The sequence below is a fragment of the Mustela lutreola genome, chromosome 1, assembly GCF_030435805.1.
Source record: "Mustela lutreola isolate mMusLut2 chromosome 1, mMusLut2.pri, whole genome shotgun sequence".
NCBI classification, from domain to species: domain Eukaryota; kingdom Metazoa; phylum Chordata; class Mammalia; order Carnivora; family Mustelidae; genus Mustela; species Mustela lutreola.
The window spans coordinates 6,962,559-6,974,908 of record NC_081290.1 but is presented as its reverse complement, the minus strand read 5'-3'; the positions used below and the strand labels follow the sequence as shown (position 1 = coordinate 6,974,908).

At 36.5% G+C, this 12,350-nt stretch overlaps 1 protein-coding gene across 2 annotated transcripts in view; it reads left to right on the top strand.

Moving 5' to 3' along the window:
- USO1 (USO1 vesicle transport factor) overlaps positions 1 to 12,350 on the top strand; it is a 93,720-nt gene that overhangs the window by 64,738 nt on the left and 16,632 nt on the right. The window contains exons 10-14 of one of the 2 annotated variants that reach the window (XM_059159048.1): positions 2,313 to 2,453; positions 4,407 to 4,495; positions 4,887 to 5,041; positions 5,444 to 5,655; positions 7,134 to 7,154. In XM_059159048.1, the coding sequence (XP_059015031.1) occupies positions 2,313 to 2,453; positions 4,407 to 4,495; positions 4,887 to 5,041; positions 5,444 to 5,655; positions 7,134 to 7,154 (618 nt within the window). The remainder of the gene's footprint in view (positions 1 to 2,312; positions 2,454 to 4,406; positions 4,496 to 4,886; positions 5,042 to 5,443; positions 5,656 to 7,133; positions 7,155 to 12,350) is intronic. The other variant, XM_059159049.1, reaches the window with a different exon arrangement.

The window sequence follows — 12,350 nt, the reverse complement described above, 5'->3', positions numbered from 1 at the left end:
ACAGTTACTGCCAGCAACTCTCAGAAAGCTCATGAGAAAATTGCTTTGTACCTTATGAGAAAATCCTTTTCATTTTAGGATAATTCCAGTTATTAAAAACTTACTCCATATAATGGGTTAAAGTCTGTCTTGATATAACTTCTACAGACTTCCCCTTGGTTTGCTTTCTGGGAAAATACAAGTCCATTCCTTACAGTATTTTACAGATTTGAATGTTGTTATTAAGTCTTCCCTTATTTTCTTACCCTCATATTAAGTATTACCTCTTTCTTCAGTCACCTTTTCCTACTTCTCTGTCATCTAGAAAATGGATAATTGTTTTTTCTTTTTTTTACATTATCAATAAAGATACCCAAGTGATTAGATTGTATTAGGGAATTACTGTTGATTTTGTTGGGTATGGTGATAGCATGATGATTATGTTTTTTAAAATCCTTTTTAGTTAGAGATGCATATAGAAATATTTATGGGAGAAATGACATCTAGCTTGGTATTTGTTTTACACATGTACATATATACATATACATATACACATATACACATATATACATATACATATACACATGTACACATATATACATATACATATACACATATACACATATACACATACACATGTACACATGTACACATATATACATATACATGTACACATGTACACATGTATACATATACATATACATATGTACACATATATACATATACACATACACATGTACACATATATACATATACACATGTACACATGTATACATATACATATACACATGTACACACATATACATATACATATACACATGTACATATATACATATACATATACACATGTACACATATATACATATACACATGTACACATATATACATATACATATACACATGTACACATATATACATATACATATACACATATATACATATACATATACACATATACACATATATACATATATACATGAATATATATTTCCTCTGCCACCCCCCACCCAGCAACATAAGGATAGGAGGATAAATTAAAAAAACAAAAGCCTCGGAGGCCTAACTAGAAAGGTTTAAGGATTTAAACTAATAGGGAATCCTAAAGTTGCTTTCTAGTGACATCAGTGTATTAATCAACCCTCTTTTTTTTTTTTTTTTTTTAAAGATTTTATTTATTTATTTGAGAGAGGAAAGAAAGAGCATAAGCAGGGGAGGGCCAGGGGGAGAGGAAGGGGCAGACTCCGCATTGGGCAGGGAGCCCAACTTGGGCCTTGATCCCAGGGCGCTGGGATCATGACCTGAGCCAAAGGCAGATGTCCAGCTGACTGAGCCACCCAGGCACCCCTTAATCAACCCTCTTAATAAAGTGTTATCACAAATTTCCCATGTGATCTTAATATATAAGGCTTTGTACACACACAGACCTGTGAGTGTAGTTTTAAAATACAAGATGCATATAAAATTATTTTGTAGATATGACAGTGCTGAAAATGTTGGGGATGACATTTTTTTGTTTCTCAGATTTCATGTTCAAGTTCAGACTAATCATTGAGCTGTAAGGATTTAATTAGTGTTAACAATCAATGAGGCCAACCGCTTGCGTAATGCGTAAATCTTCTACCACGTCTTCAGTTAGTTCTGGTCTCTCTTTAAGTAGCTCCCAGTGAAGGGGAATTTATCACACCTCAGGCCACTCTGTTCCCAGATCTGCTCTGTAATTAGGTAGTTCATCTTTACTTTGATAAGAAATATACCACCCTGTTACTCCATTCATCCGTTCACTCGTTGAATATAAACTACGTTATAAATACTGGGCTTGTTCTTTGGAACAAAAATGACTGAGGCAGTCTCTGCTCGGGAGTTCACAATCCCCTGAAGGCGACAAGTGGCGCAAAAGGTGTAGCATACTGTGCGCTGTCGCCGAGCTGTTCCCTGAGAGCGTGAAGGGAAGAGCCCCTAGATCTGGCCGAGGAGGGGAGGGAAGCCTTCACCCAGATACTCGTGTTCATACAGATCCTTTCCCTCCAGACTTTTCAAATCTTCAAAAGACACAGAAGAATAAATAAAACAAGATGGGATTGGGAGGGAGACAAACCATAAGTGACTCTTAATCTCACAAAACAAACTGAGGGTGATGGGGGGGGTAGGGGGCTGGGGTTATGGACACTGGGGAGGGTATGTGCTATGGTGAATGCTGTGAAGTCTGTAAACCTGGCGATTCACAGACCTGTACCCCTGGGGATAAAAATATATTATATGTTTATTAAAAAAAATTAAAAAGAAAAAAAAAGTTAAAAAAAAAAGACACATTTTGTTTGCTCTTTCTTTCGCAGCTTGTTCGCGTGCTGGTCTCTCCCACCAACCCTCCCGGGGCTACGAGCAGCTGCCAGAAAGCTATGTTCCAGTGCGGCCTACTGCAGCAGCTCTGCACCATCCTCATGGCCACGGGCGTTCCTGCTGACATCCTGACCGAGGTAAACTGCGTGGGGCCAGGGGCTGCTTGGGGCCCGTTGAAATCGGGAATCCTAAGAGGACTTAGATGTCAGCTAAAGGAAAAACAGTAGAAGTGAACCACTTTTATATGTTTAATTCCTAACTGGTCCTACAAAAAATCTACTTAGCATAATATGACAGTATTAAGCCCCAAAGGTATACTCCGTCCTCAAGTTCAATAGTATATGAATAATGTGAAAGCATACAGGATTTCATTAATTTTATTGTATTCAGCAGGAATACCCAGTATGATTGATGGTTTTAATTTTGAGAACAGTATGATTTAGTCAAATAAGACTTGAGACTTTAAGTAGTCTTACATATTCCTAGAATGGTACATTCTTTCTCCCTGATGTTTGGCATTTTTTCTTGCCTGCCCATTAAAAAGGAAGTTAGTTTGAAGGAAAGAAAGGTGGAGTTTATTTGAACTGTTTTGAAATTCTTCTCAAATTAACACATGCACATTAAAAGAAGAGATGATAATAAAAATTCTGTAACAAAACCCACTATCTTTAGCCTCCCTCCACCCTGACTTCAGTCTTGCTTCCCATTGTATAACCCTCTCACTTGACTTCCTTCTGTCACCCCAGTAATTTGTGTGTAAATCAGTACTCAGGGCTTATAATTTTATGACTATATAAATACTATTCCCTGCTAAGCCAGAGCAGGGAACAGAGCTAATTATCTTTCTTTTTTTAAGTGATAGAAGTTTATTAAGTGAAGATACAGAAAAAGCTCTCAAGAGTGAGAGGGGTCCTGACAGGTTGCCCGTATGTTTTGTTAAATATCCCTTTCTCTTTCCTAAGTTGTAGTAGTGTTCTTTTTTCGTCTTACTGATGTTCTGTGTGCCTGCATATTAGTGCTATCACGTGCTTAATATATCATTTTTATCCCAGCTGGTTTTCTTTCTGGAAGCTTCCATCCTCCTGCTCCAGTATGGGCTGGTTATTGTCTCCTTCTGTGCTCACCTCTTGTCCTGGGACTTTGACCAGCCCCCTAGGATCTCTTTTTTACTTCTCTCTTGACTGAAATCCCTTAGTGACCAGGCCGTATCTTTACCCCTAAACCTTTTGGCTCGTTATCTTAGTTTATTTAACTTCCCGAAAAAGGTAAATGGCAGGAGAACTTGGTTTTAGCTCTTTGATGTCATCTACTTTCAGTTCAAATACTTGACTAGGTATCCATTCAGAGTTGGAAACCATAACACTCAACTTTCAGACATTATTTCGATACTGCCATTTAAAAATCTGAAGCCATTTTTAATCTTAATCCTTTTTATATAATCTTTTTTTCTCTAGAAACTTTTGGGATCTTCTCTTTCTTTCTTGTTTCCAGAAATATCCTGATGATGTACAGTACTACAGACTTTTTTTCCCCTCTTCAATTATTTTTGTCACTCACTGGGCCCTTTCAAGCTATAGACATGTGTTCTCAGTTCTGGGAATGTTTTTCATATTTTCTGATAATTTTTTTTATGTCCTGCTTCTGCAATTCTATTGAAAGATTGTTGGACTTTCTGTGGACTTAGTTTGTCTTTTTATTCTATTTTCTTGGAGGTATTTTCAACTTCATCCTTAAATTGAAATTTAATTTGTTAGATTTTAAATGTCTTCTCTGATTTTATCCTAAAGCATCCTTGTTTTGTAGAAACAGATTCTGTCTCTTAGAGAATGCTATTAATTTAATTTTAGTTTTTTGATATTTTAAATGCTTGTAGTCAGGTGTTATTTCTAATTAGAGGCCTGCACTTAATGTTTTAAAATGTTATTTCAAAAAAGTGTTAGAAGATTATAATGCTGTCACGGCTTTTTTTGGTGTCTGAGTTTTGGCATTTAAAAGCAAAACACAGAAGGATAAAACATTTTCTTCCTTTGAAAACGGGTTTTCTTCCTGGATGTTCTCTCTCTAAACTTTTATTTTTCCCCCCTTAATAGACCATTAATACTGTATCAGAAGTTATTCGAGGCTACCAAGTAAACCAAGACTACTTTGCTTCTGTAAATGCACCTTCAAACCCACCAAGGTAGGAAAAGGGAAATCTTGTGATTTCTCTGAAAACTTCGGGTTTTTAGTATATCTCGTATATACATCTTATTCCCTTAAGAAGTTCAACTGTATGTTCTGAAACTAGAAATCATGTGACAAGATAAGCATGTTGCTGTTTTAAGAGTTTGTGGTCCTTGGAGCTTAGGTATTTGGGCTCAGATACCACACCCTCTCCTCTGGGCTTTAAGCAAACAGATCGCTTGTCTCCATTGCAGTTAATGTTCCTGTGAAATGGAGATGGAAATATTAACTTGATGGAAATACTATTTTATTATTATGGTCCTTCAGTCAGCGGCAACGACTGGCTGTTGATTCATATACTTAGGTTGCAATGTTTCTTTCTGTTCTGTTCTTTTTAAACGCAACAGGCCGGCAATTGTAGTTCTTCTCATGTCCATGGTCAATGAAAGGCAGCCATTTGTACTGCGCTGTGCTGTTCTCTATTGTTTCCAGTGTTTCTTATATAAAAATCAGAAAGGACAAGGAGAAATTGTGTCAACGCTCCTACCTTCCACTATTGATGGTAAATAATTTTTTTCTAATTTCTGTTTTAAAAAGTAAGTAGTCTTTCAAGCTTTTAATGATAAAACATATCCTAAGATGAAAAACCCTAGATGTAGTGGAACATTTGAAATACAGCATTTCCTTGAATTTGCTTTAGAAATATAGTTTTTAATTAAGACAGTGATTTTCTGGAATATCATCTCATCAGCTTGATGCCTAACATGTTCTACATCTCTTTATTCTATCACACTTCTTCTAAAGTCCTTTTTGTCATCTTTCATTTTGTTTTGAAAAGCAGACTTTTACAGATGTAGCTCAATACTGCTAATTAACAAAATTTAAAATATTATTTCGAACTATTTGTGTGTGTATGTAAAGCAACATTTAATTTTTTATTACCCTCTGCTTGCTGTCTTTGTAGCAACAGGTAACTCGGTCTCCGCGGGTCAGTTACTGTGCGGAGGTCTATTTTCCACCGATTCGCTTTCAAACTGGTGTGCTGCCGTGGCCCTTGCCCACGCTTTGCAAGAAAATGCTACCCAGAAGGAACAGTTGCTCAGGGTTCAACTTGCTACGAGTATTGGCAACCCTCCGGTGTCTTTATTACAGCAGTGCACCAACATCCTTTCACAGGTAACGTGGTGAGTGGAACACTCGAAGGCGGGAAAAGTCTCTGCCACACATTTGCATGTCAGCGATACAGGAATTTAAGGATATCCTTAGTACATGCAGATAGAAAAGGAAAGCGGTGTGGACCTACCTGCCCATTGGCTCATTGTAACCAGAAACAGTTTGTGGAGAGAAAGCAATAGATATTCTTATGTGAGTGGTTTTGTCAAATTGTTAGTAAGGTCTGCTTCATGATAGAAACGCATATTCTGGACAGAAGGGGACTTGTGTTTCTTTGTTTCCTTTTATATCATCCGCGGTGTTCCTGCACAGTTCTGCTAGCGTTCTTCCCTGTGGCCAAATTTGGTCAGCTTATAAGAGGGCATCGAACAAAGTGGTTCATAGCTATGTGCCTCCTTTTTTCTCTTCCCAAACCAATCAGTCTTCCTTGGAGGAAGCAAAGGTAGGATACCAGCCCATCGCTGATACAGTTAACCATTGGACTCCTTGATGTCTGTGAGCTCTCAAATCATCAAAATCCTAAAGCTAATAACTTACGTAGTAAGACAGACAAAAATGTAACTGCAGACCTCTAGACCCCTGATGAGAACATCTAGACCCCAGTGAACATCTAGAACATCTAAACCCCAGTGAGAACAGCAGAGCTTCACTGAAGTGTGGGTGTGAAGCTGTTTAGGAATATCACTTACTCATGGATGATTTGTCCCCATGCACCAACCTTGCTGTTGAACAGTTCAGGTTCACTCTTCGGTGAAACTACGGTCATCAACCACTCAGGACCACTCAGAATAAACATGTACTTAAGTCTAAAATTGTGCTGTCCCCTAGAATTTTCCAATTTTCCTGCCTCCCTCCCTGTGATAAGGTCCTGTGTCCTTCTTAATTTTGAATTTTGTCACACTCATTGAATTGTTTTATTGTGAGCTTTTAAAGAAACATCAGTGCCATCCACAGAAAGCTATAAATTAAAGGTAAAGAATTATGAAGAATTAACTGTGGTGAAAGGGGGGTTTCCGCTCCCTTTGTTGTTTAAAATCTGTTTACTTAGGTTGAAAGCTTATTTTATCTTTGATTTATCATTTATTTCTTCGTGATTTGAAAAAACTACCCCCAAATATTCATATCTTTATGTATTTACTACTTGTCATTCTCGTGTTGTTGTCTGTTGAAAACAGCTTCTCTTAAGCTTAACAGCAATTAATTGACCACCGCCACCAGAGAGTTTGCTCTACCACTGTCTTCACAGTTAATGCATAACGACAAATTCTCCAGATGTGATGTCTTCTACTCTGAGTTATCACAGTGCTATAAAATGATCCTTTCTCCTCCAAAATGTAGAAGCACTGTTACATAATAAAGGTTTTGAACTGTCCTGTCCCAAAGTATTGGGTTTGTAGAGACCATCTGTGAGGGATTTTTCTAGATTTAAATTTTTCTAAAGCAGTAATATTTCTGAGTAATTTGTCATGTGTAATTTACAGGGTGATAAGATCGACAGACGGGTATGTATCGCTTGTTTAAGCTTAGGCACTTCCCTCTTACAACAAGGCTTTTCTTTGTCTTCGGTTTTGCTGATGGTTTTATTAACTGCTTGTTTGAAGTTGTATTCTACTCACACTTTCATGCATCAGCAAGTTTCTCTCTGTCATAAGTGGCTTCCGGTTTTTCTCCGTGGGATGTTTTCTCCGTGTAGTGGTGTTACTAAGAACTGTGGGAATGAGGCTGAAGCTGTATCTGTGCTTCCTCTGGGTATGCTTGCACTTTCTGAAATTCCTTGGTTTGGGTTTTTTTGGTGGTTTTTTTGTGTGTGTGTTTCTTCACCTAAGCTTGTTTCTTTATTTCCCCCTGAAACCATTTTGAGGCTAGTAAAATTGAGGGTGAAGGATTTTGTCTTCAGCTAGTCAGTATGTCAAAGAATATGGTGACTTTTCTATTACTTAGATTACAGAAAATGTACAATAGTAAATGTAACTTTGTAATTTGAAAGATTTTTGAATTGAATACAATGGGTAGTTCTGGATGTAACCCATATGGTACAGTTACCATTAGGGGTTAGTTTTTGATGTGTGTGAGGGAGTGTGATTTGTGTTCGGTTTTGATTTTTTTTTTTTTTTTTTTTTTTTTTTGCAGAGTGTTTGGCAAAAAAGGAGTGTACCTTAATATTTACGTTTGGTCATGCATTCAGTTGTGCAGTGTTGGTAGTAATAAACTGAAGTCCTGTTAGGAATTGTATCTTTGTGGATGAGTATGATTTAACACCTGCTAATAACACACACAGACAAACTTGGCAGCTTTAGCTTCCAGAATTTTTAATATTAGGTATTTTAATATTAGGTATTTTAAAATATGCGTGTCAATCATTTAGAAGGGAATATTTTGGAAGTATAACATACACAGTAAAATGTACAGGCCTTAAGTATTCAATCAGATCGTTTTTGATGGGTGGATATACCTCTAACCACCACCCAGAATCAGCTGTAGAACTTTTTCATAATCTCAGAAAGTTCCATCATGCCCCTTTCCCATTAATTTTCTATTCCCAGAGGCCACTGCTAGAAAGTAAATCTAATCATAATACTCTAGAAACTCATTTTAATACTCGAAGGGTAGAAGTTTAAAATGTTAGCTTATTTATTTTTATAAGTAATGTAAAATACTGAATTTGAAATCCACAGACTAGGAATAAGAGGGATTTTTATTTAGAAAATAAAAAGAAAAACATAATAGTCTGTGTTAAAGGTAAGATGACTCAGCTTCATTTATTTTGTTTGTGGTTCTCTTTCATCCTATAAAATCTGTGATTTCTAGTAACTGAACCCACAGAATGTGCTGAAGTGATAATTTCAGCATCCATTTGTTTTTCCAACTCATAGTGGTTCATACACTCTTGGGGGCTAAGAAGAGATGTGTACTTTTTCTTGATTTGAACCTATAAACAATCATACAGACAAATGTAAACATAAAATGAATAATTCCATGAAATTATTCTGCAAAGTGGAATGTGGGTTTTGTTTTGTTTTGTTTTTTGCTATCTTGGGTATTTATCTTGTAAAGAATCCATCAGAAGATCAGAATGCGGTGACATAGAATGTATCACTAGCCTTTAAGGTCTAATATCTAACTTTTTTTTTAGAGGCTAAAGTAGCTTGATCAGGATTTTGTTGGATCTTTCTGACAGTGTGTAATTGTACACTGGACAAATACTATAGCATTTTTGTATTAATAGTTTATTTTCTTTTCATTTTGGAAAACTAAAAATAAAAACTAGAAGGTAAGAATTCTACTACCCAAAAGTAACTGTTGGCTAATTTTTTTTTTTAAAGTAGGCTCCACACCCAACATGGAGCTTAAACTCATGACCCTGACATCAAGAGCCACATGCTCTACGCACTGAGCCAGCCAGGCCCTCCCAGTCTTTTTTTTCTATACTGTTTATTTACATAGGAGTGATCATACAAGAGATTCCATTTTATATTCTGAGTCTTTTCTTACAAATATTTTCTTTGTCATTAAACACTAAATAAGTGTCACCTTATATGACTGCATAATACTTCACCAGATACACCATTGATCAGCTAACCATCTCTTTATTTTCAGACATTTAATTATCTTCCATTTTCTTTATTATAAATCATGGTTTGATGAACATCAGAATAATATAGTTTGCACAAAAAAGCATTCTTACACAGTCCTCACTGTCTATTTCCAATATGCATAACTTTATATGAATGTAGCAAAGCAAGGACCACCTGTATTTCGTTGAGTTTTAAAAAAAATTATGCCGGCAATTTTTATTGTTTTTTCATTTTCCTAGTTCAATCTTTATTCCGCCGTCTATTTTAAATTTGGGGCATTAGTCCTACTTTTAATAGGTAGAGAGCAAAGAATTGCGTAACCAGAGGGAATAATTCGCAGTTTATAGCACCCGTAGAACGCTTATTGTGTACCATGTGCCGTTCTAAGTTCTTAACATGTAGTAACTCATTTAATCCGCTCCCCAGCTCAGTGATGTGGGTATTCACTATCTAACCTTTTGAAAGATGATGATAAGGTTTCGTGCTGTTGAGTTTTAGAACCAGGATACAAATCCTGACATTCAGAGCCTATCCTTTTAACTTCTGTGTTTGAGATTATCTAATCCAAAGTCCTCTGTTAACTATTACATATAACATATTGAACTTGTACAAGGTAGGGCAGTGGAGGGTTTGGTTCTTCTAATTTCCAGCCACGTTTTCACTGATACCATACTGCCACTCTTAGAATTAAATTTAGTATTTAAAAATACATGTACATATTTTAAAATACATATATATGTATTTAGAAATCAAAATGACAAAAAAAGTATACAATAAGAAGTGTCGGCCCCACCCACCCTGGTCCTGGTTCCCTGCCTTCTTATTACTTATTTCTTCTGTTGCCTTCAGGTGCTTTTTGTGTAGAGCCACTGTTTGTTTTTTTTCCTCCTACCTAATACCATTTTGAACCACCAGCAAAATCAAGTAAGACTGCTGCGGGTTGCATTATGTAATTCCCTGCAGTCTCACCAACAGTATGTTATCAGACTTGTATTTTCGCCAATCTGTTGAGAGGTGAAAAAATGTTATCTTAGTGAGTTTTAATGTGCATTTCTCTTTCCAAAAGGTTGAATAGTTTTCTATGTGTTTATACACAATTTAAAGTTTTTCTGTGAACTCTCATTTCTTACAGTTCATATCATCTGCTCATTTTTCTGTTGGGTTGTTAAATCATTTCTAATTTTATAGAAACTCATTTTATAATAAGGAATCCAACCCTTATCTGTGATAAGTTACAAATATGTTTTTCCTGATATGTCATTTGGTTTTTGACCTTGGTGAAGTTTTATTTTGGATTTTTTCTTTTTTTTGTATCAGACTTTTATCACTTTTCTGCATTTTATATCATACTTAGGCCTTCCCCACTTCATGATTTGAACAAACTTGCCTATATTTTTGTCTCATATTTTCTGGTTTCGTTTTTTGTCTTTATTTAAATCTTTGTTCCATTTTTCTTGATGAACTATGTGAGTTATGGATCTTCTGACCTTTTTTAATTTTAATTTTAATTTATTTATTTGACAGAGATCACAAGTAAGTGGAGAGGCAGGCAGAGAGAGAAAGAGAGAGAGAGAGAGAGAGAGAGAGGAGGAAGCAGGCTCCCTGCCAAGCAGAGAGCCCCATGTGGGACTCGATCCCAGGACCCCAAGATCATGACCTGAGCTGAAGGCAAAGGCTTAACCCACGAGCCACTCAGGCACCCTCCTCTGACCTTTTTTATTTTTATTTATTTTTAAAGATTTTATTTACTTATTTGACAGAGATCACAAGTAGGCAGAGAGGCAGGCACAGAAGAGAGGAGGAAGCAGGATCCCTGCTGAGCAGAGAGCCAGATGTGGGGCTCGAACCTAGGACCCTGAGATCATGACCTGAGCCAAAGGCAGAGGCTTTAACCCACTGAGCCACCCAGGTGTCCCCCTCTGACCTTTTGTAGATAGCTAGCTCATTGTAACATTTTGTAAGTCCTCCTGTATCCCACTAACGATTATGTGCTATCTTTCTCATATACTGAATTCTCATTTGTAAAATCGTTTCTGGACTTCCTATTCTGTCCCTTGATTCTTGTCGTTTATGACCTAGTATCACCTCCTTGCCCTTTCTCTTTTCTTTTCTTTTTCTTTTTTTTTTAACTAAGTTTAGTTACTCTTGCTCCTTATTTTTCCATATGAATTTGAAAACCAGGTTGTTTAGTGCGGTGGGGAGAAGAAAAACCCTTTGGTATTTTATTTGGATTACCTAGATTTTACAGATCAATGTACCATTACTATCTCCATGATTTTGAGTTTTTCATCAAAATGATGAAATCACTGGTGTCTTTCTACTGATTTAGGTCTGCTTTTGTTCTCTTCAGGAGTGTTTTTAAAATTTTCCTCGTTTAGTTGTTTTGTGTGTGTGTGTGTGTTTTTAAGGTTTATTTATTTATTTGAGAGAGAAAGAATCTCCTTGCTGAACCTAGAACCCAAATGGGGTTGGTGAACAGGGCTCAATCCCAGGACCCTGAGATCATGACCTGAGCTGAAATCTAGAGTCTTCCACTTAACCTTAATCGACTATGCCACCCAGGTGCCCCAGCCTCATTTAGGTGTTAGACAGTTCGGGTTAGGCTCCTTTCCTGAATACTTTATCTTCTTTTGATGCCATAGTTTAAGTGAGATGTTGCATTCTATCTTGATTCTAACTAGTTTTGTTTAGCTTTGCTTTCTTATTCTTCAGTTAGACCCCAAAGGGTATACTTCTAGGAGATAGTTACATTTCTGTTTATTCAGACACCAGCCCGTGATCTGATAGAGCCCTGTATATACACTGTAGGTGTTGATGGCACTTGCAGATGGTATTCCAAGTCATAATAAAATTTTTATATATAACGAGGGGAAATCAATGAAATATTTATTTACTTGAGTAACTAGTTGAAAGTCCTCTGTGGCACACAGTCAATTGAGAATAACTATATTTTTTAACTTTCAAATCTACTTGGGTAACATGAAGATATACCATAGGCATAGTAATGACATAGAGGCAAGAAAAAAGTAAGAATAATGCATCATGTAAAAGCTAATGCTTATTTCGCAGATCATTTTGAAGAGGTCTAGTCTGAATTTCTTTAAGTAAATATGAAATACACTT